The 25805-nt window shown below is 32.4% G+C and overlaps 1 protein-coding gene across 1 annotated transcript; it reads right to left on the bottom strand.

Annotated features, from left to right (window-relative positions):
- Window positions 1-18968: 18968 nt before the first annotated feature.
- Window positions 18969-23659, bottom strand: LOC111034085 (tubulin alpha-1 chain-like). Its single transcript, XM_022315119.1, has 4 exons — window positions 23526-23659; window positions 21056-21278; window positions 20290-20591; window positions 18969-19876 (listed from the first exon to the last, which is right to left on the bottom strand). The coding sequence occupies exons 1-4, from the start codon at window positions 23526-23528 to the stop codon at window positions 19052-19054; spliced, it is 1353 nt and encodes a 450-aa protein (XP_022170811.1). The 5' UTR covers window positions 23529-23659; the 3' UTR covers window positions 18969-19051.
- Between the last annotated feature and the right edge of the window lie 2146 nt (window positions 23660-25805).

The following is a 25805-nucleotide window of genomic DNA, read 5'->3' as shown; positions in this document are numbered from 1 at the left end:
GTACTAATTCAATAATATTAAAACTTTACATTAACAATGTATACAATAAAATAGAAATTCTAAAATACAATGTTCAAAAAATAAGTTTTTTTTAAAAATTATTACAATTTTTTTTTCTTCATTTTTGAAAGCTCCCTATACTTAAACAAAATGTACAGTTCAACAAAGCAAAAGCAAACATGAAACAATATAAAAATTATAACATATATTAATCCCAACTTTAATTAACTACATACCTACCTATTAGTTACTAAATATTCATACATATATTTAAGTTGAAACATTTACAAATATTTGGTACCTATAAAATATATAGTGTACATCAAAATTAAGATTAGTGAGAAACAAGAGTAAAGGACAGTCTTCATTTACATTTATACAAGTAAAACAATGTTTAATAAATACACTTTATAAAAATACATAATGCACAAACTTATTACAATCTTTAAACAACATACCTGTAAATATCCAAGAAACAATTTATAAGTCTTATCATATACCTATTATACACCGAATACATGTATACACCCATACTTATAAAGTTATAAACAAGAAACAACATTGAATATAAGCGACCAACACAAAACAAACACATATCTTTTTAACATAAACAACACAAACAATCATAATATTAGATATGTTACCAATGTTTGGTTGTTTTGGCATAATATGCTCTGGATCATCTGGATTTACTTCATTATTATCCTCAATAATGTCTTCAACTAGACAACAAAGTATTTTACTAAATTAATTCAATTTAAATGGTTTTAAACTATTTAAATATTAAGGCATTTTGTCAATTTGACATACATAACTCTGGTATTGGCTCTTCTGCATCATTTATGCAAGTACTTGCAGAATTAACATTTCCAGACATGCCTTTATCTAAAACTAAAAATATTTTACATAATGTAGGTACATACATTTTCTTAAATCAAGATAATTGATTAAAAGCTAATTTGTATTATGTATTATGACATACCTTGATCTGCATCTGGTATTGGATCATCAGGATCATCTATGCAAGAAATTGCTGCATTCTTACTCTCAAAAACTTCATCTAAATTAAAAAATAATTTAAATTTTACAAAATTTAAAAGACTTATAAATGATGTATGATATAATTTCTCCTGAGTAGCAATAATTGGTTGTTTAAGAATAATTCTAAACCGAAATTTGCTCTGTCAAATTATTAAAATATAGATGACAATGTACTGTACGGTCTGTACGCAACAATAAAGTAATTTACAATAATTTTAGAATTTAGCTCTAGGTACTTACTTTTTTGATTTCTGGGTTTAAAAAAAGTAAGAATATTCGTTTTTTGTTTTTTTGATGACATTTTAATATTTTATTATTTTTATTATATTTAAATAATCACTGATTGAATGGAAAACAAAACAATCTAAAAAAAATTATCACTTATCATTTAATATGTGGCGATTACGTCGGGGCGTGAGGTGTTACGACCCGGTAATCGACCAACTATCTACTCGTGTGTAGGAAAAAAGGAGAGTGATAAAATACACATTAAAATTTGGCTTTAGGCGAATACGTGGACCGTATTGTGTTTATTTTATTATTTTACGAAACAAAAAAAAAACATTAAAAAAAAAAGAAACAATTCATAAAGGGGTTCGAGCACGTTCGTGGTGCGGAACGCGGATTTTATCGTAAGTGTGCAGGCGAAACGTATAACTTTTAAACAAGACGGGACAAAAAAAGGTTTTGACGAGTCGGGCGTCGAAAAAAGGAGTGACGGACAAAATCGCGGGACTAAAGCTCGAGAGTAGCTTGACCGTCGAAAAAGTCGGTGGGGAAAATAATTCGCGAAGTTTACAATAAATCACAGAACATATATACAAAAAATACAAAGAGAATATAAAAACAACTACGACCGCCGGGCCGGGCTGACTCGTGATAGCGAGTGGTGATACCGGTCGTGTCACCACATTACTCCCCCCCCCCCCGCCCCCGGAAAAGAAGAGCGGGCGACGTCGTTGACTGGAATAGCGTATGAATGGTCGGCGACTGGATCTTCGCGTGCGATGAAAGCCAGCTCGAGTCGATCGATTGAAATCCAAACCTCGGAACGGTCGCGCTGCACCCTGAACGTTTTTTCTCGGCGCTCGAGAACAGCGTGCGGGCCCTCGTAACGCGGTTGAAGTGGCGGCTTGACGGCGTCGATTCGTACAAAAACATGACTGACCTGACTTAGGTCGGCTGGTACGAACGTAGTGCGTCGGGTGGCGTGGTTCGCAATTATTTTGGTTTTTAAATTTTGAAGGGGAACCGGGAAGGAGAGAGATTTCGGCATCGGAGTCGACTAGAAATCGGCTTCCGGTGTGTTGGTCGGCGACGAAAAGTCGTCGTGAATGTGGTGCGGCGAGGTGTTCAGATAACACCGCCGCCCCCTCAATTTTTAATCATGGAGGCGTAGGTGCACGTAGCGCGGCATTTTCGCGCGTCGGAGCCGTAGCGCGAATGGTAATAGCACCAACCGGTTGCGGCAGACGTTGCTGGTGCGGGCGTTACAAACTGCACTGCGCGCGCGAAAGGAGCGCGGTTCGATGGCGTGGGCTGTGAAGCTTGAGCTGATGCCATTTGTGAGAGCTGCGCGGTCAAATTCGCGATCGTGGCTTCGAGCGATTGGACGCGCGTCTCGAGAGTTGTCTGGATGCGTGAGGGTGCGGAGATGTTTGGAGCTGGTCCCATGTCGTGTTGCGGCGGGAAAACGGCGGCGCAATGTGCACGCGGTGTGGTCTGGACTTCTGCGACCTCTCGGGCATCGCACGCTTCTAAGATTCGGTCCGCTCGTTCTGGCAACGTGTCGAGTGGCCCGGCAAAACCCGCGATAACGGTGCGTACAGCCGTTGGAAGTTTGGCCAACCAAAACTGCTGCAGTGTCGCGTCCGACATACCTTCGGGATAAACGTCCCGCATGTCTCTGAGGAGTCGGGATGGCGTGCGATCTCCCATGCCTCCGGGTTGGACGAGAGACTGAAAGCGAGCGGCCTGTGGCGCTAGATATGTGTTGATGAGCCGTTCTCGTACCAGATTGTATTAAACGTCGATGCCGAGCAAGTCGGAGACCGCGCGGATGCCTTCGTCGTCCAGCGATGCCAGCACGTGGTTGACGCGCGACATATCGGATCTCACGCGGCGGGTGTGAAATACTGCGTCTGCGTGCGTGAACCACTGGGGCGCGTGACGCCAAAATCCCGGGAGACGAACGTTTGCGACTGAAGTAACTTCAGCGCTTGTCACCATCGGCGCTTGACCCGAGGAGGTTGTTGCTATCATCATCGGGCTGGTAGTGACCGTTACCACCAGAACGTTCACTGGCGTGGCCGAATCATTGGTGACAACCATACTGTGTCTTGACCACGTGGGGATAACGGATTGAAGTGGATACGTCTGAATACTACGACGAAACTTCGTGCGAAGAGCTTCGGCGAAAAAAAAACTACCAGAGACTTGAGGTCACCAATGTGGCGATTACGTCGGGGCGCGAAGTGTTACGACCCGGTAATCGACCAACAATCTACTCGTGCGTAGGAAAAACAGAGGAGAGTAATTAAAAACACAGTAAAATTCAGCGTAAAGCGAATACGTGGTCCGTATTGAGTTTATTTTATGATTTTACGAAACAAAAAAAACATTAAAAAAAAGAAACAATTCAAAAAAGGTTCGAGCACGTTCGTGGTGCGGAACACGGATATAATCGTAGGCGTGCAGATGAAACGTATAACTTTTAAACAAGACGGGACAAAAAAAGGTTTTGACGAGTCGGGCGTCGAAAAAAAGAGTGACGGACAAAATCGCGGGACTAAAGCTCGAGGGTAGCTTGACCGTCGAAAAAGTCGGTGGGGAAAATAATTCGCGAAGTTTACAATAAATCACGGAACATATATACAAAAAAATACGAAGAGAATATAAAAACAACTACGACCGCCGGGCCGGGCTGACTTGTGATAGCGAGTGGTGATACCGGTCGTGTCACCACATATGTATACCGAGATTATGAAACCACGATATTGATAACAATTACACCCATAGGCCATAGACATTATATTAGGTTTTTATATTTTAAAGTTTAAACAACAGCTGTAGTAGCCGTGCTTTAAACTAAAATACAAATTGTCAAACTGATGTTACTTAATACTTGGTAGTATACTAGTATGATAAATCATCTAACAAAAGTTCAGGTGTTGCTATAGCATACCCAGCAACACCCGTAAACACGCCTATGCTTACTTGTGTGTGTGTGTATGTGTGTGTGTACACGATGATTAGCAACTCTGCTATGGAACCACACTACATATTATAATATTATTATCGTAATTTACACACGCATGCATACTGTACGGACAAATTGAATACACAGTCACACAGACACCGCGCGAGATGAGTAAAAAAATTAAAACACTGGTGAGGGTGTATTCGACGATTCCCTCGATTACTGTCAGGGGATCGGGAGCGAGTGTTTGTGCGTGGTGTACGCATTTATGTTTTATTTATTTATATTTTGGTTTTTGTTTTGTTTTTGACCCCCCCTCCCCCCCTCGCCACCAGCGAATTTCTTTCCCTCCGGGACGTGTCAAAACAAACGGCGAGCGCCTGTCGGATATTATTATATATACCACCCTATATCATTTTGAATGTTATAAACTTTTATAAACGATATCAGATGCGCTCTTGATCCTCGGCGGATTATCCGCGATTTTCTTCATAAATCATATCGTAGGCGTATTTAAAAGTACGGGCGGTCTCGTATCGCGTCGCGAGCGAGGGTGGAATTTTTTTTCTGTTTCCCGCTTGCCGATTTCCCCGCCAACCGAGCGTACATTGCACAAACATATTATTTTATAATAATATATATATATATCCTTCCCGAATCAATTTATTACTATCTCGCCACACATAACAATTATGTTCTCAAACCGCGACCGATTAGATTACGACGTTTAATTATTCCTATGTGGATATCGGTCGTGCCGGATTACCGTCACCCATGCAGCGTTGGTTACGCTTATTACTGCCCCTAGCACGCGGTTACCAATTATACGAGTGTATAATAATAATAATCATGACCATATGCAGTCCGGATATAATTTTTTCTGTCTGCGATTACACTTTTTGCCGTTCCGTATTCTCAAACAGCTCAAACCCTACATGCACACTTCCACGATTATTCATTGGTACCTACACCTCAAAAACTTACATTTTTTTCTCAGTCACGAAATCAGTCTATCCAATCTTATCCGCCCTCCACCTAGTCAATTGACTTCGTCGATGTACCTATAATGTAATTTATTTACTTACTATTTCACATCCATGCATACATGATCATGATGATACAGTTGCATTTAAAATGTTTATAACTGCTATAATTTAAAATAACAATTAAAATCAGTGATTTTAAAATATAATAGGAAACTCTTGAAAAAAAATACATCTATAAACAAAAAAAATTAACACTCTACTTAAAATTACATACTACAAAGTTCATTGTCCATATACACTAAAACTTATTTTTTAAAAAGGAGAGTTTAATTTGCTACTTAAATTTTTAGCCACTCGTGCATATCTACAATCGAATTAAAGAGTAAAACTGCATCCGATATAGCCGATTTTGTTGAATTTATGAATATATTATCTATTTGACCGTTTAAATACCTAGTAGAAATTTATTCAGTCACAATCCTTATAATTGTGCATTAACCAATTCAGGCATGGTGAAATCATTTCTAGTGAATCCAGCAAATTCTTTTAATGATATTTTCAAAGTTAATATTAAAAGTAGAGTAGGTAACTCGTTAACCCTGATTTATACTCAAATTATAAACGGAGTTTTGAGTTTTTTTAATGATGAATAAAAAGCAATAAAGCAAAGTTAATTTTATAAATAGGTTAAATAAGAATACACCAAAATATCTCTTTTCAATTTTCAGGCAAAAAGGTAAGTATAATAAAAATCATAAGAATAATCAGAAATTAATTTAGAAGTGCATGCGTGCTTTCTTTGATAACATCAATTGACTGTGAATAAGTACCTAGCCAAAACATAGACGATCCTTTCTTATTACAAGATATTATCAATCATGATAAAACCATTAATGAAGGATCGGAATCGCGTTCGGACACAGCATCGTCGTCTTCGTCTCCTCACCCATAGCATTACCATCAGAAAAAAAATGAATCTATTACGTTAGAAGATTGTTCTGTGGTATATTTTTCAGGATACCTAATATATTACAAATGTAATGAAAAATGTAAATATATCGAATGTGAGATACATCTAACAGTAGAATAAAGTTGGTTTGATTGATGAGAATCAAATAATAACCATAAACATTATTTTGTAAGGTATTTTTGTTATTAAAATTATACCTACCTGATTTTAAATTGTCAACAAGGTTCATGTAATAGTAACTTATTAACTTTAACTATAGGTACTAACAAAACAAAATGTTTAGTTTTAGTTGAACTCACAGAGTTGTTAATTGTTATTAAGTTTGTCTAGAAAACTGTTATGCTAGTAGGCAGTAACTATAACATATTTATATTATTTTCGTTTATGTGCCTTCCTAGACAATTATTTTGTTACTAATACTAAGTACTAACCTTGAAGCCACAAATTATAATTATTGCGTTCTTTTAGTTACTGTAACAATAATTGCTTATACAAATAATTTTATTTTGTTGTTTTACCAAGCATTATTGTTGAGTATAAAGCTCTGTAAGTTGAAGTTGAAGTTACTTTTATGTAAAATTTACTACAATAACTGGTTACACCAACAAACTAAATTGTTATTGGAGCAAATTATTTTATATTTTTTTTATGATGTAAAATATGTGTAATATATTCACACTTGTAAATATTATATTACCTATTATAAAATATTATAACATAGTTAATACAAAATGTTTTATTCAATATTAATTACAATTTATTTATACACAATATTTATATACCTAGGTATATACAATTTAAATTCTTATCTAATATAATATTATTACAATATGAGTATTTAAAATTATTAAATAGATAAATAGATAACAATACTAATAATAGTAATACTAAAACTAAACGTATATAGTTTATGTAATATGTATGTATATTATTATTATATTATAATATGTATAGAATATAGAATATGTTATTATGTATACCTACACTATATATGTACCTATTTAAAATAAATTGAACCAACTTATGGAAAAAATTATTAAAACGACGTTCCGTTTCAATATTCCCACACTAATTATTAAATATCTAATTATATAATAATACTATATATATCTTTATATATTATGTATTATTAATACCGTTTTATAAAAAAACGTTTATGTAATTATCACATTCAATCACTTAAGCAATTATTTACTTTTATTGGATCAAAACAAACAATAGGTAATTATAAATTAGAGTGACCATTTGAGAAATATAAAATTATTTTTCACATTTAGTTTGTATAATTTTGACAATTTCGTGTAGTGAGCATGAGCTCGTGTGCATAATTTCTTTACAAAATTGTACGGCGTTACACCCACTGTAAAGAAATTTCACTTCAATAGAATATATTTTTGAAATTATTATAGAGTGTCTCTAACTGTCATATACTAATACTTAGTTCCAGAGGCTATAATTAAAAAGAAAAGTGTCAGCGATATCAATGAATCTTGAAAAATAAAATTCCTATTTGATTCAAGTACCTACTTTTATTTCATAATTCATAAGTCGAAACATGTTCATTAAAATCTACTATAGTTAAAAGGTAACGTTAAAAAATAATTCTATGAGATCCATAAAGAAAAATAGTTTTTATCATCACAAAATTTGGTTTGTCTAAGCCTTTAGTCAAAATACTATTAATCCAGTAATGTGTTTCTTTAACGTCAGCCTAACTACCTAATGCAAATTAATAATTCGTCAGTACTCAAATTTAATTCAACTTGTATTTATTTAAATTTTAAAGAATTAAATAGTGTATAAGGCTCTATAGTACCGTACTGCATAATTTTTTATGGTTAAATCATTTGTTCAGGTGATGTAAAAAATTTTATATTTTAGATAATTTAAGCAAATGTTGTGCCTGTTAAATGATGATCTTACTGATATTTTGAAAATTCCATGTTAAGCTTCAAATCGCATTGACCATTAGGAAATGCAATTTTGGTTTAAGTACATTTTTACTATATTTTATGAGCAGATTATTAATTTCACCTATTAAGGTTTCTAGTAATGTGCAATCACTTTCTCGAGTAATGCTGACAACACAATATCTATTACTTTAAGCATAGTTAAATACAAGTCTCAAATAGGTTCACCAAAAGGTGCGAAATTCTTAATAAGTAAGCCAAAGTATCTTATTAAAATTAAAATTTCAGAAGCAGAGTACCTAACTTTACCGACATTAATATGATCCTTTAAATCCCGTAATCTGAACTAGACATTTGATCATTTAATAATTCCAATGAAAACAGTACCATCGGCAAAATCTAATATATTTTCATTTGTATCTAAATTTAATAAATTATAAATAATATCGGACCTAAAACTGTCCCTTGTTGTATAAAATACTTCATTATACAATATACTTATAGCAGGGATAGGCAACTCAAAGTTACCAGAGGGCCGATTTTTAAAAAATTAAAATCTAGCAGGCCAGAGCATAGAAAACAAAAAAAAAAGGGGTGGGTCATTCAAAATATACATTTTAATTAGCACTTATTTTGTCTATAATTTTATTTGAAAATGTAGCACGAGCCAGATAAAAAGGCTCTCGGCCGAATGCGGCCGGCGGGCCGCCAGTTGCCCATCCCTAACTTAAAGGTACCTAAAGTACCCCATTAATTCCAACGATTTTGGTTATATTTGAGAGATATGATTTGTATCAGTATCAAAATTCGTTATTAATTCATTATGTCTATGTTTATTTATTAACATATAAAACGTACTTATTACTTCGTCTAGTAGTTTATTAATGCTAAATACAAGCTAGTAGTTTAATATTGGAATTAAAACGATCAAGAGCATAACTTTGGTGGTATGCTATGGTGCGTTTTGTAAAAATAATTTTTTTAAACATTTCAGCTTTTGGAAGCATAATCACCTTTTTTAAATCTCCAGAAACTGTAATACAGTCATTAATATTATCTTTTTGGGTGTATTTTATACAGATTTCTTGCATTATATGTATGTATACTTTGTCTCATGTTTATTAATCGAAATAATAATGAGTATTATATTATAAGAATGGGTATCATAATAATTGATGTCACTCAATTTTTTTAGAGTTATTCCGATTTTTTTATCAGTGTTAGCTTTGAAGATAATATGAAATAGTGAAACAATTAAAAAAATCCCTCTCAAAGGTAACAACACCCGACTTATGTTGTAATAATTTATTTTATTTACATAGATATTAGATATATTATTATACATAGTAATAAATAAAACAAATATGCAATATTATGCAACGCTCCTTGTTAGCCTAATGCTGGGAGTTAGAACCATTAACATCTTATACCATCTAATCTTAGATAAAATAGATTTTGAGATATACAAATTTTACAAAATAAAAACAACAAAAAACCTAATATTTTTATTTATTGTCAAACTTTCAGCTATTATTTAGAAATCCATTTTGGGAAACAAAATTTATTGGGAGGGCCGTGTTTGTGCCTAAATACCGTGTATGCGCCTATATGCAAAAACCTCGATTGCAGCGTTTAATATAATTAAAATACGTTAAATACTTATTTGCGCCTAGTTAGGTTACAAATATATAAATTTGGCAACATTGCAGTAAAACTTAAATTTCTCGTCCCACTTTTTTCAGACTTTGAACTGACAGAATAAAATTTATTGAATTATTTTGGTTTGTTTAAAAATTTGTCTTTATTGTTCTGTTGTGTAGTTATTATCTTTTATGCTACCTATTTTATTTTTAATAAATTTAAATTTAAATTTTTCTTCACTGTTCTGTTGCGTCGTTGTTATTTCTTATGTAGGCACCTATTATATTTTTAATAAAATAAAATAAAAATTGTTCTCGTTACTTTGACTTTGTTGCTTATATTTTTTATGAAGTTAAATGTTGATGTTGATGTATCTCTTAATTCGTTGATAACCTGGTGTTTTTTTATAGCTGCTTTATTTTTTATTTGTTTTATTGTTGTTTTAGCAAGATTTATTTTTAAATATGTATCTGTTTGAAATTCTATTAGAACTTCCACAAATTTTATGATTGATGGATGAGCGTTAAAAAAATATGAATTAAAATGTTTATGAAATGATTCACATGTGTTTGTTATCTGTATTAGATTATTACAACCTTTTGTCCATAATTCAGGGGGAAATAGGCTATCTTCGCTTACGAAATTTTCAACTAAATAATCAGCAAATGATTGTATTTTTTTTCTGCTGGAATTTCAGACATTAGTTCCAAAAAGCAATCTGATACTTTTTGTGGATATAAAAATAGAAGACCGAAACGAAAACCGAAAACGTTTTTGCCAAATTTATTGATTTGTAACATAATGGGCGCAAATAAGTATTTTAACGTATTTTAAGCGCAATCCAGGTTTTTGCGTATAGGCGAAAACCCAGTCCACCCAATATATTGACGGTTTGAGACTTAATCACTATTAAACAAACTTCCAAATTATTTTTAGTGATAAATTAATATAAACAAATAATATAAGTTTGGGGCGCGGAGATTATAGTTTTATATTACATTAAATATTTTTATCTAATTTTAAAATTATAATTAGTTTATAACTAAATAAATATAAATATGTAGGTACTTACCTACCTCTGATTAATAACATAAACTGCAAAGTTTTTTTAAACTTGTATTTATTAAATTGTTGGGTAAATATATTTCTTAATACTGCTATTCTCATTTAGTTATGTTTTTTTATGTTAACTGGAAGAATTGGGTCCTCATTAGTACAGTATAATAGTATAAATATGTTGAATATTTATTTGGTTGACGTCTATAATGCAGACGGGTATTCAAATAGAACACCGTTGTATGCCATTCGGTTATACTATAATAGCATAGGTATTAAATTATGCTTATTGTTGTTTCAATACAGGGATTAATTTAATATTTATAATATCAAAAGAGTTAACTTACTCTGAACAATAATAATTGTTTATGGTGCAATTGAATCTTTCGACAAGACCATTAACTTGTGTATGTTATGTTGAAGTCACTTTGAATAGTTCAAGTCAATTTGAACTATTCATCACACAAATTGTTATAAAATTGTCGACCCTGGTCGTTTATTTCAATTTTTGGACAGCCATGCCTATTTGTTATAAAAATAATATCCGTCAATGTTCTTGTTTCACACCATTTACTAAAATAATCTATTGCTACTACTACACACCGATATCCACATAACTTTGTGGTGAGGTCAAAACCAATTAGCTTAAAAACCTAAATAATATTATATTTTATTAGGATGCTAATAATAATAATATATTATGGTCTATACATTATTCGATACCCATAATAATTAATATTATATACAATAGCCACGGTATAAATAACTAAACAGTCGAGAGCCGTATTGTTGCGAGAGTACTAACTATACTGTTATGTATATAAGGGGTAAACAATAATAACATCAATAACAATACACTAGTCGGCTGCAAGTAGGGTGTAGAGTGAGTGGCGTGGGTGTCGTGTATATAATATATATATATATAGTGGCGGCGATTCGTTTAAGCGGTGGAGTACATCCCTCGCAATTGTACTCGCGAGAGGACGGACGACGCCCCTTCAATTAGCCACGGCGGCGGTGGAAAGGGATTTCCGACCGGAGGCCAAGTAATTCCCTCGAGCAGTCTAATACACACACACACACACTAACTAGTGAGTATTCTCACAGACACACACACACTCTCACAATACACGACGTATATAAAACTGCAATTTGTGGGCGAAGGCCGAGTGTAGTATCGCGGGCACGAAAAGGGCGCTTCCTCCCTTCGTACAAAACCTTAACAAGCGTGCGTGTGCGTGTGTGTGGGTGCGTACGATCATCGTTGAATACAAATAAAGCGCCGCTGACTTATTGCCAATTATCCGAGGTTAATCTGTCACGAATAAACTTCCGTCGCAAACGTTTTCGGCCCTAGCGGCCCGAAAACCCTCTCGTGTCAAATTATCTTCGTATCGATCGCACTGCGCGGCAGAAGCGCGACGAGTGCGGTCCTATCTCTATCACTCTCTCTCTCTCTCTCACACTTTCTCTGTTTATCCCCCCTCTCCATCTACTTCTACACTCTCTTCCTCTCCATATTTCCCATCTCGGCTGTGTGTACACACGTACGCGCACCTACCCCCCTCTAACCTCTTACACGGTGTCACGATGATTACCACACACCAGTGGCACGTTTTGGAGTATATATATAATATATGTATATATATCCACTTCATTTTTGGGGCATGAACTGATGAAAATCCTTTTTAACCTATTTTTGTTTTTTTAAGACTTAGAGGTCTTAGGTACTTAAGCAAGTAGAAGTGTAAGTACCTATAAGCTATACATATCACTAATTAGGAAATGGAATAATTATCAACACCCAATAATCGTAGTCTGCGTGAAATTGTGAGTTCATATAGTATTACCAAATTAAATCATTAAAATCTACTAGGAAGTGCTTACTGAATATTACTATGATAAGACATGAAATATCTATTCAAAGAACCAAGTTATTCAATTTATAAAAGAAATAATTAAACTAAGTTTTAAGAAATTGATATTATTACAATTATTTATAGGCACTTGACAATTCTTATGATAAATCGTATGGGTCCCTATCACTTTGGTACTTAGGCCCCTGGACTTACACCCCACCTAGACCCCAACCCCCATATTTCGGCCATGTTTATTGACGTAAATAGCATACTATATTACTATCCGTGGGATGAAGATAGAATGGAAGATCTAAATAGAAGAGTTATAACTTATGAGCAACGACATCACAATACACATCGCTAAACATGACAATCAGATATTCGACGCCGACCGTGTGCATGTTAAGAAAGACAACCGCGCGTTGCGGAGAAAGACCCGAAAAGCAAACACACACTGCTGACAGACGTACCTACTTCGAAAAAATTTGATCGACTTGCAAGTGGACACCGATTTGTATCCCACTGATTATATACGACTACGATGACGACGAGGGGATCGGTGGCGGTGACGACTGTCTTTGTCTAACACACGCGTTACATAAGAATTCAGAGGTGTTTTTTGGCAAACGTACCGATTGATAAAGTGAAGCTATAAGAATTCTGAAAACAGATTTGAATTTGTCGTCAAGTCTACTGAAACGATGAATGTTTTTTTATTTTTTATTTTTATTTTTTTTTTATCGTTTCACTCAGAATCTAAAATCAAAAATGTAGACTGATCAAGTAGACTTGACGACAAATTCAAATCTGTTTTCAGAATTCTTATCGCTTCACTTTATCAATCGGTACGTTTGCCGAAAAACACCTCTGAATTCTTATGTTGCGCATGTGTTAGACAAAGACAGTCGTCACCGTCACCCATCCCCTTAACGCATTATATTGTATTTACATTTTGTTTCGTACCGATCGGAGAGACTCTCCTGAACGTTAACGGACGATTATGAATCGAAAGATCCCCCACCCCCTAAACACAGTGATCGTCACCGACCTGGCGGAGGTTTATCTAGATTCTAAAGATCCGTTGCAGCTGTAGTCCGTCAGACGGAATCGTTTAGGATTATAATAACATTATTATAGGTATTATACTATTATATATATAATAATATGACGTACGAGCTGCTGTATACGAGGACGCCAATGAAGAACGCGTACAAAGTTATATTTTATACATAGGTACACCTACCTACACGACAATAATTATTAATACCAACATATTATTATTAGTTATTGCATAATATTATACACAGGTATTTATACATTAAATATTAAATATATACAACTGTTATTAACATAAAAATGTAAAAGTAAGAATAAATAATTTATATCAGTGCATAAAAAATGTTATATTGTGTACAGTGTACACCCACGGCCTGCCTACTACGCATACTAGGGTGGTCCTTATATATAGGTGATGAAAAAAAAAATGTAATATTTCTTTTCGAGCATCCCCCAATTTTGTTTATTACTATAGACAATAATTCAGGTTAAATTTGGTGATCATAACTCACCCCCTTCACGTGGCGCAAAAGAGTTGAAAAATGACAAATGAGGGTAGATTATCTGTTTTTCGATTTTAAACCAAAAACTATAAAATCCACGTAAAAACCTATAGAATCTTAAGTGTAGAACTTTATATTACCTACAAAAAATGTTCTTATGAAATTTCTTGTAAATCCTTTATTTTCCAACAATTTGTTAAATAACCAGATTTTAAATTTATTTGGAAAATTTGATTTTTTTTCTGTTATATTTGACGTATGATTGAAATAACGGAAGTACAAACATAATATTTTTTTTAAAAAAAGTGCAAAATTAAATAACTTTATATTACATTTATATATTGTTATAATTATTTATAACATAATCTTTCTCTATAAGACCATATATATATATTGTACTAATATAGTTATATCTTAGAGATAATAAACAATTAACAAATCTTACAAATTCATAGCAGATATAGGGTTATAATTTTTTAATTTTAATATGGCAAGAGTCTTGCAGCAAGACCAAGACCAAGACCAACAAATCTTACAAATTCATAGCAGATATAGGGTTATAATTTTTTAATTTTAATATGGCAAGAGTCTTGCAGCAAGACCAAGACCAAGACCAAGACCAAGACTGCCATAGTCTCGGTCTTGGTCTTGGTTTGCCCATCACTAATATTGACTAATTAAATCATATATCTGATAACACAAATCATTCGTGACTTTACATAAAATCGAATATTGCGGCATAGAAGAATACTATGTGTACAATTTAAACTAATTTGAGCATTCCATTACGAGGAGAACACAACATTCTTAATGTCCACTGAATTCACTCTGAATCTAAAGTTTGATCACATAAAGTTACTTGTGATTTCCGATACCGGAGTTCCTAGCTACGTTCTAATGATAATTACTCCTCAATTAATAATTTAACTTGTAACTTCCAATGCTGGGTGTTTTAATGACGCAAGTATATAAATGAAATGTTTAAATTGCAATGTTACTCGGGTGGGACTCCAGTGCCGGAAGAAACAATATTTTTATTGTAAGTAGTAAGTCTTTATTACACTCGACGATTGTCACTCAATTTTTGGCCAAAAAAATGATTCCAGTACTCGAACATTCCTAATGCTGACTTTTCACGGGCCATGGAAAAATTGGGAGATTGTGCAAGAAGGTATATAATGATGTAATGGTGACTATTTTGAATAAAAAATTGCTTAAAACATTTTTTTCATTTTTTTTGTAACATCAGTAACCTTAGTCTCAAAACTTATGAGGCGCACTGTGTATATTGCATACCGAATTATAATTATCGAGCTCATATCCATTTTACAAAGCATTTTAGTATAATAGTCTATCCATTGACCTTATTCCTTAGTATGTAAAGAAGAATAACTAAGGAAGTTTTCGTTCAAATTTCTATTAAAATAAGTCAACGTTTTCAGAAAAATTATCTGAATAACATTTTGCTTTAAAACATATAGGTTGTCATTTGAAAAACAAAAATTGGTATAGCTACATGATAATCCTTAGATGTTGTGCAAAATCTAAGTACACGAAAATATCGTATTTAACTACACTTAAGAATTTTAAATATCAGAATTTGAATATATGCATAATTCAAGCATAAACATGGGGTGAGCATGCTTAAAAAATAACCCTGTATTTCTTATTTTTTGTTATACATTTAGTATTTATAAATGTACACTATTTTACAGTGTATAAAGTTATAAATTTTATTTTAATATAATTAAATAATATTGAAAATGATTATTTTGTAATTGGAGTTCAGAAAAGATTTCTGCGATGCATTTGTGTTTTATTTTGATCGAAATTCTCATGAGCATATATTTCTTTAATTTTCATACACTAGTATAACTCTGAAAGTCTTGCGCAGTCTATAATCTCAGATTGGTACTATATTAATTCAAGAACTAATCCACACTATGTGATTACTCTAGTAATTATGGACTCTAGGTCGTTTAATTCAGAAACATGATGAAATTTCTTAATTTTACCCAAAACCGTTGAAAATATTTAAAACCTTTGGGACCTCCTGATTTTGGAGGTAACAATGTCACTTGGGAGCCACACCGGCTTGTAACTCAATTCTAGAAGTCACGATATACGCTATACAAACAAACATATCACACACACATACATATATACATACATACATACATACATACATACATACATATATACATACATACATACATACATACATACATACATACATACATACATACATACATACATACATACGCCTGCAATCTACATGCACGCCTAAATATACCTAAATATATTCCAACTATCAATTATTAATTAAATATGTATCATTGTAACTATAATTTCTTAGTACACAGTAAAATATTATAAAAAAGGCGTGTTCTTGTGCTAATAAAATATGATATTGGTTAAACGGTGACAACCGGGCATGGGTCCATGGACTGCTTTTAAAATTAGGCAAATTCCTACATGGCCAAATAACGCTAGTGGTTATGAGTGGAATATGTCATAAGATTGTATGGCTGTATTTATTGAAAGCTTATCTACTATTATTAAAAATCATCGTCAGAAAATGTACATCGTCGTTATATTTTTATTGTAAAATTACCTATGAAATGATAACTTGTATATTTTAACACGTGAAGTATACAACAAAAATTGCAAAATCGTCGGAAGTTGCGAAAATTGCTATATAAAATTAAATAGGAAGACTATAAATAGTCCGATTTATGTAAAAATGTGGCCAGATTTGATTTACCTGATAGCAATAAAAAGTTGTACATCTGTTAAATCCGGTTTATAATCATAATAAACTTTACAATTACCTATATAATATTCATTATGCAACCACTGGAACTTTATAGTTTGTTGCTTATGTAAATAGGATTGGTTACTAAATGTTGGTTTCTAAATACTCATAAGCTTCCAACCAAAAAAGGGAATAAGTATAGAAAACGCCAATTCATAGTAATTTTCATTTTCATGAAGTAACTTAATTGATTTTTATTGATTTCAACTTAATACATAACGAATTACTTTAAATCAAATCCAATTTAAGTTAACTTATAAATAATTAAATAATAAATATAATACAATTATTATTGATTATGCATATTGCATAAACTTTTACCTGTTATTATTTTAAAATATATTACTGGCGATTTATGTATTAAAAAATAAATAAATACATAACTTGAGATAATAAGTTAATTTTAAATTCCCATATAACTTTTAACTTAGTTAAAAATAAAATTATACTGAGTTTAAAAAAATAGGATAACTATTAATTTTAAATGTAAATTTAATTTTAAATTTTTTATATCAATCTAACCAAACTCGGTTAAAAATTTAAATTAACTTGCCCAGGCTTGTTGACATCAGACATTATTATGAACTAAAATTTTTTCAAAAATAATTACCTATAGAAAAGAAGAAAATAGTAAAATTCTTTCTGCAGATGAATTGTATTCTTTAAAATTTGGAACTTTAATTTCAGCCACGTTATTAATAGCATCATAATCACTAGTATCTGGTGAAAATAATATTTCATAGTCAATTTTTTTTTTTAATTAACTGATCTGTGATATAAGATCTGAGTATACTATATATTTTATAATATTTTATAATGCAAAGTAATATGATGTATATTTACTCAAAGGGAAAGCAATATATAATATTAAAATCTTAAGACTATTCGTTGAATTTAGTTTAAAATAAATCTGTTATAACAAATAAAATATTTGCAATAGCAGAAATTACATACCTATTTAATATAATAGATAAATTATATCAGCTGTATATCATATTTCAAAAAAATATGTTTAAACTAAGTTGAAAATATATCCATTATAATAAATAAGTTTTGCAATAACAGAAATTACACCCGTTATTATGACATTTAAACTATTTGTAACTACAGAAATTATATCCGTTATATCAAATATTTTAAAACATTTGTCATATGATTTGAGTGGTACAGACTGACATTTCTACACTTTCGTAATAATCGTATCACCATAATACGTACCTATTTTTTCATGTTATTTACAACGATTGGATGTCACGATTGTGAATAATATTATAATATAATATTGTCAAAAAAACCATTATTCGAAACAGTGAAACACATTAACAGAAAACTCGTTTGGCAGAAAAAAATATATACTACACATAAAATGTGAATCGTGTTGTAACGAAAATAAAATAATTTATCCCCCCTCCCCCGCTGAAAAAGATTCTGGCTACGGTAGTTAGTTGCTACTAGCAGTATTATTAGCAATGAATTGAACAAATAGCATTAGTGGATTATATATTATAATGTATCACTTAATATTTGTATAATTGGTGTAAATACTATCGTGTACAATATAATAATAAATCTGACATTATTGAAACGTATTTTACTGTTATTACCTTTTACCACTGACTAAAAGAAATAAAAATCAACTCAGATTACCAAATTGTTTTTCGCCAATCCAATATTGTGCGCAGTGTGAAAATCCGTAATTTTTATTCGTATGTCTTATATTATCTATATTTGTATTATACCATTTATCGTATATTCCTAGTACCCGCAATCCGTCACATAAAATACGTGAATATTATTTGTATACCTTAGGAAAGTTTTTTGTATTCATATTGTCGAACCTACGAATAAAAAATAAAAAAACTTAAAACTAATACCTATGAATAAAAATAATATACACGTGCGAATAATTTTTTATGTCTTCGACGACACGTTAGAACATTTATTTATAGCATTACAACAACAAAAACGATTGTAGTTCGGGTTGAGGAATGGTGTTGACAGTCGGGAATAGCAAGTTATATCTCTTCGCCAGCCTCGCCGTCGCCCTCGGTGGAGTCCATGCCCACCTCCTCGTAGTCCTTCTCGAGCGCCGCCAGATCCTCTCTGGCCTCGGAAAACTCGCCCTCCTCCATGCCCTCGCCAACGTACCAGTGGACAAACGCCCGTTTCGCGTACATGAGGTCGAACTTGTGATCGAGTCGGGCCCACGCCTCGGCGATTGCTGTGGTGTTGGATAACATGCAAACGGCCCGCTGGACCTTGGCCAGGTCACCGCCCGGCACCACGGTTGGTGGCTGGTAGTTGATACCAACTTTGAACCCAGTCGGGCACCAGTCGACGAACACGATGGTCCGCTTGGTCTTGATGGTGGCGATCGCGGCGTTCACGTCCTTGGGCACCACGTCGCCGCGGTACAGCATGCAACACGCCATGTACTTGCCGTGCCGTGGGTCGCACTTGACCATCTGGTTTGCCGGTTCAAAGCACGCGTTGGTAATCTCAGCCACGGACAGTTGTTCGTGGTACGCCTTCTCGGCCGATATAACCGGCGCGTACGTGGCCAGCGGGAAGTGTATGCGCGGGTACGGCACCAAGTTCGTCTGGAACTCGGTCAGGTCGACGTTCAGCGCTCCGTCGAATCGCAGCGACGCCGTAATGGACGACACGATCTGCCCGATCAGCCGGTTAAGATTCGTGTACGTGGGCCGCTCAATGTCCAAGTTGCGCCGGCATATGTCGTAGATGGCCTCGTTGTCCACCATAAACGCGCAGTCTGAATGTTCGAGCGTTGTGTGCGTGGTCAGTACTGAGTTGTACGGTTCCACCACGGCCGTCGATACCTGTGATAAAATATTATAATATTACAAAATATTTTATGTGCTTGATATTCGATTATAAATATTATAAATAAAATTATGTCGTTTAATAATATCGTCGTAATAGTAGGTGCGCGGCCGGTGAGAACTGCATTCGGGAAGGGCTTAATGAACAATAAGACGCTACGCGCGGCCAACGACAAGTTAAGTTCGTTTCTAATAATACTATATTTTTAAGGGACCTTTTTTTCCCCACAAATTCATTGAGTATAATTATTATTGTATTATCGGAGAAAAAAAATGTAATTCTATTTGTGTATAAACGGCGAGAAAAAAAACGTTATAAACTATGTTTTTTAGCCAAATCGAACAAATAATATAATAATACGATTAACACACACGCTCGCGGTCTATATAGGTTGTAACTCGGTACTCACTTGGGGCGCCGGGTAAATGGCAAATTCCAATTTGCTCTTCTTTCCGTAATCGGTACTGAGCCGTTCCATGAGCAGTGACGCGAAACCGGAACCGGTGCCGCCGCCAAAAGAGTGGAATATCAAAAACCCTTGAAGCCCGGTGCACTGATCTGCCAACTTCCTGATCCGGTCCAGCACTAGGTCGACGATCTCTTTGCCGATTGTGTAATGGCCGCGGGCATAGTTGTTGGCCGCGTCTTCCTTGCCGGTGATCAGTTGTTCAGGGTGGAATAGCTGTCTGTAAGTTCCGGTTCTCACTTCGTCTGCGCATTTATATTATAATATCATACACCATTCAAAAAATCGAAAAAATAAGTCTAATTCTAAATATATTTCTTTAGACACATTACATTTTCCGTAATTAGTAAAATAATAATAATAATAAAATAGTAAAAAATTAATTAATTACATTTTTCGTAATTATTTATAATAGTTAATTTCAAATTTCGGCTAAATACTGATATTAATATTTTAATGTTAGTCAAAAAATAATACGAAAAATGTGACTCAATCTACTAGCATGATACATATTTTATAATTTGCTCATTTTCCTAGCTATTCCCGCTACACCTAATGACCCGCTATAGATAAATTATCAAACGTTAACTTGCTTAAGTTAAAAATAGGTAAAAATTAAACAAAAATCCGTCACTAGTGTAGAAGTGTCCCCTTTGGAAATAAAAATCTTATCGGAAACAATTTTAACGAAACAAGAATGTTCACTTACCAACGACGGTCGGTTCGAGGTCTATAAACACGGCTCGGGGGACGTGTTTTCCAGCGCCGGTTTCACTGAAAAATGTATTAAAGCTATCATCTCCGCTACCCACAGATTTGTCGGAAGGCATCTGTCCGTCCGGTTGGATACCATGTTCCAGACAGTACAGTTCCCAGCACGCATTGCCGATCTGGACGCCAGCTTGTCCTACGTGTACGGATATACATTCACGCTGGAAAAAAATAAACACGAAATTAAATTTGATGTAAGTGGTAGCATGATACCGATCCACGAGATTCGTTAAGTTTTCGATATTACTCGAGTAAGGTATAAGTGTCGAGAAAACCAAACGATTCGACGACGGAACGGTCGGCGTGCGATCGTCTTTGAACAATATTATACAATGTAATTATTGAAATAAATAATAAATAAATAATAATAAATAATAATGTAGCCCGTTCACCCGGCGGCACGGGAGCCGACGGGTTTTGCGTTACCGCTGCTGTCAATTAAATTTAACGATGGGTACATCTACTACCAGTTAGTATATAATTAAGTACCTATACTGTTAAACCGTGTCACGATATTATGTCTAAATTAATTAATCGAATTAGAATGATATTATGTTGTACTTACCATGATTGAAATAAATTTAATAACAATTCCAATTTAACAACGAAACGACTATATGAATGATACAGGAACGTTTGTGAGATTAATGAAAACGCTTTATACGAAACGTAATTAAACAAAAACGGTTGTCAAGGAAATTTACAACGATTTTAAAAACATACTTTATGGTTTGATTATTAACAGCCAATAGTGTTATACGGAGTTAATTTATATTTTCAATAATTTAAAACACACGCCGCCCCGTGTGGCGAGAATATGGCATTTTTAAATATGACTTGAATGTAAAATTGTCGAATCATAGTAATAATCCATAATATTTTATTCCTGTATACATTAGTTAGCCGCACGTCATAAAATATGATAATAAGTAATATTATTTATTGTACACATATGTGTTGCCTAATTTATTAATAAAGTTTTGACATATATTGAAATGTCGAGAAATGAATTGTATGTGTACCAATACTAATAATTAATTAGGTACATAAATAATAATATCGTTCCTAAATATTTAATTACCTATCTTGCAAAAATCTTAAAAGTATGACTTTTTAAGATATTTTCAATACAAATTGTTTTTCCGTGAATGTTAAATAGAAAATAGTAGTAAATAGCAATAAATTAAATAATATTAAGATTTAATATAAAATAATTGATCGATGTGTACTTAAAAATAATTTACATGTAGGTTTACTTTATCAAATTATTTAATTTAATTAAAGCACTGAACTTTCGTTGATATTAATTATTAACTATTTAATAAATTTATATTAATAATATAATTGTTTTATACTTAAACGATAATAATAATTAATGAGCTTGGCTTTAACTTGAATTGAAAACTTTTATATTTTAAACCAAAACATTATTTATTATTTCTAAATAAATATTTACTAATATAAATTCTGATTTTGTGTGAAGCTATTGATTTATGTTTTTATTTTACGTACAGAAAAATAATTAAACTTACCAGGAGAAAAAAATAATTTAGCTTATTTAAATAATTAGTTTTTATAAGTTGACCATTCTTATAAAATAAAATTATGATTTATAAAATAATAAAAAATATTTTTAAAAAAGTAACAAATTAATTTAAGAAAAATTTTTAATTATTTGAATATTACAATTACAATATCTAAAAGTGTAAAATAAATCAATTTTTACAACACATTAACAAATTTTACCAATCATCGATGATTAAAAAATAGTCTCCAAATCCAATCATATCTAAATTTATTTTAGATGTAACATTGTTAAATATTAATTGTCATTAAAACATTATCGAGATTGAAAAAAAATTTAATGGGATTAATTTAAATACATATTACCTAACAACAAAAACAATTCCGATATAGTTGGCTTTTACAACAATTTATATTTAAAACACAGTTATTAGGTTTTATTTATTTATTCACTCCATAAAAATATTAGTATTAGTAGTAGGTAATATAAAATGGAGCCATATTAATTGAATATATAAATTTAAAAGAAAAAACATAAAAAAGACTCGCAGATTTTATTTCTCAGAGAATGTAATTCACTGTAAATTAAAATATTATTATATAAATATTGTGAATGCAAACAAAATTTAAATTGTACTTGTATTGTGTGTAGGTCGTGTTACCGGTAATTTTAAGTCATTTTATTTATTTAAAATATTTTGAACGTTATATTTAAATTAGTAATTATTTATAAAAAAAAAAAAATAATACGTAATGATAAAAAAAAACAGATAATTGCAATTCGAAAATAAAACTATAAAAATATTTAGCGGCAGTTATAGTATAAATTATAATACGGTTTGACGAAAATTTTATTATTACGATAGAATGAGAAAATTACTCACCATTTTGTTTGATTTTGTAATAAAACGAGTACAAAAAGAAAATTAATATAGGAAATCAAAAAGGAACGTGTGAACAACAACTATTACAAAAAAAGTGTAACGAAAATAATAAATGTTAGGGATACGTGTGTTGACGTTACAACGTTCGCAGAAATAATGAATTTAGATTCCAAACGACGACGGTCGCTAGGCGGCCGTTGCGACGAGAAAATTCTATTGAGTTCTATAGCGACACGTCACACTCATCGATGGATACGACAGATTTTAATATTGCAATATTTTCAAGGAATATCGATATCGCCGCCGCTAGCTTATTGCATTTATATTAAATTCACACGGTCAACAGTTGTTTTTTAAATTTCCCCGACTGGACGTGCTTGTTCACGGATGCCAGCGACGTAAACAGAATATTGGGTTGGGGGAAGGGGGTGATAGTTTATTCTATATTAGAGGCTTAACTAGAATCCGTCATAAGTTTGGTATGCTGATACAGTGGATTTTGGACTTTTGCAGCAACATTCATATACACAATAGTTTTTAAATATGGTAACGTCTTACGTCAGGCATGTAGCCTGCAGGGGAGGAGGGTCTAATCTAAAATAGAAATGTGTAATCGATTTTTTTTTTTTGTAGCACTCCCTGTCAAAATTGTCTGAATCCGTGACTGGTCTTACTAAATACGTTCATGGAACTTAGATAGCATTTTAAAATATTATTGACATTTCGGAAAACGCCCCTTTACTCTATTTACGATACTAAGTCCTATCCACGAGATTGCCGGCCAATAAGTCCCCAATTCAGGTAATAAATTCGATAGAAAGTTCAATTTTTCAAACACAATTTCAATTACGTTCCAAACTCTATAATAATATAATATGCAAGGTTAGGTTAGTATATTTTTTAGCCAATATAGGTACGAGTGTACGAATAATACTATATAGATGTTTTTCTGTTTGCATCAATGTTTTAAATTTTGTATCGTGTATGTTAATTTCTTCAAACGTATTTTTAAACCATATAATATTTAAATCGTAACTTTACGATGTTTACCATCTGAATGCACAATATATTTTTATTACAAAGAAACGTCTTTGGATATAGTAACCATTTGGGTAGTAATGTTATCTAACAAAATATGCTCAGAGGATGTTAGCTTATTTTTTTTCTCTCCCTGACCCACGGCCACGCCCGGGTATCTTAAAATTGTAAATTGTTTGTGCATCTTAAAATACTTATAACTTGCCTAAAAATTAAAATTATGAGATGCCCTTGATAATTATCTTACCTTTAAACCCTTTAAGAGATATCTATTAATATACTATTTTAATTATTAATTTAATGTTAAACTCTTACCTACATTATTACTTACATTTTTTTAGTTATTATTTCTTTTATTATTTAAAATGTTACACTTATTCCATTTTGACATAAGTATGGAACCGGTCAATGTGGTCCTGCCCGGGCAATGTAAACCACACATTTTTTTTTTAACCAACTAATATTATTTTTTATTATTGTTATTAATTATAATCATTAACTTTTTATAACATTGAAATATTTTAAAAACAATCATTATTAATTTTATTCATGTACCATAATATTACGAATATTTTAATGGAATAACAAAAAAAAAATTAACAAGAATCATCATTTTATTATTACCTATTTATTTGAACAAGATTTAGAAGCATGGCACTTGGAATTACATAATATAGTCTCTCTGCTTTTCTACACTTGGTTTTTTAATAGGCAGTACGATAAGAAACAAAAATAAGTTTATACACGTGTTTAAAAAAATTCATATTCTATTATATTATGAATTATGATACATGAATAAAATTAATGATTGTTTAAAAAAAATCAATACTATAAATAGGTAATAATATTAAAAAATGATATTAGTTGATTAAAAAAAATTCGTGGTTTACATTGCCTGGGCAGGACCACATTGACGTGTACACTGCCCTATATTCCATATTGCCCGTAACAGGTACATTGTCAAAGTTATCAAGCACGATGTCATTATGACAATGAATTAACTGTAGCAGTGCTGTTATCGTCACAGATATTAGCCAAATGTATAAATTATATAGTAACGTTTGTAATGATTGGATTACAAAAAATTGACAGAACCGTTTTTTGTTAACCTAACTATTCATATAATAAGGCCGCAGTGTCGAGTTGACAAATTTGAGCGAATATTATTTGTTGCAAGTTGCCACCTAGATTCTGCCTATATCGCCGTCGCTGTCCCAAACCAATAACTACAGTAATAATTAT

The sequence above is a fragment of the Myzus persicae genome, unplaced genomic scaffold, assembly GCF_001856785.1.
Source record: "Myzus persicae strain clone G006 unplaced genomic scaffold, MPER_G0061.0, whole genome shotgun sequence".
In the NCBI taxonomy this organism is placed as follows: Eukaryota; Metazoa; Arthropoda; class Insecta; order Hemiptera; family Aphididae; genus Myzus; species Myzus persicae.
Note: the sequence above shows the minus strand (reverse complement) of the source record. Positions and strands in the feature narration are given on the sequence as shown.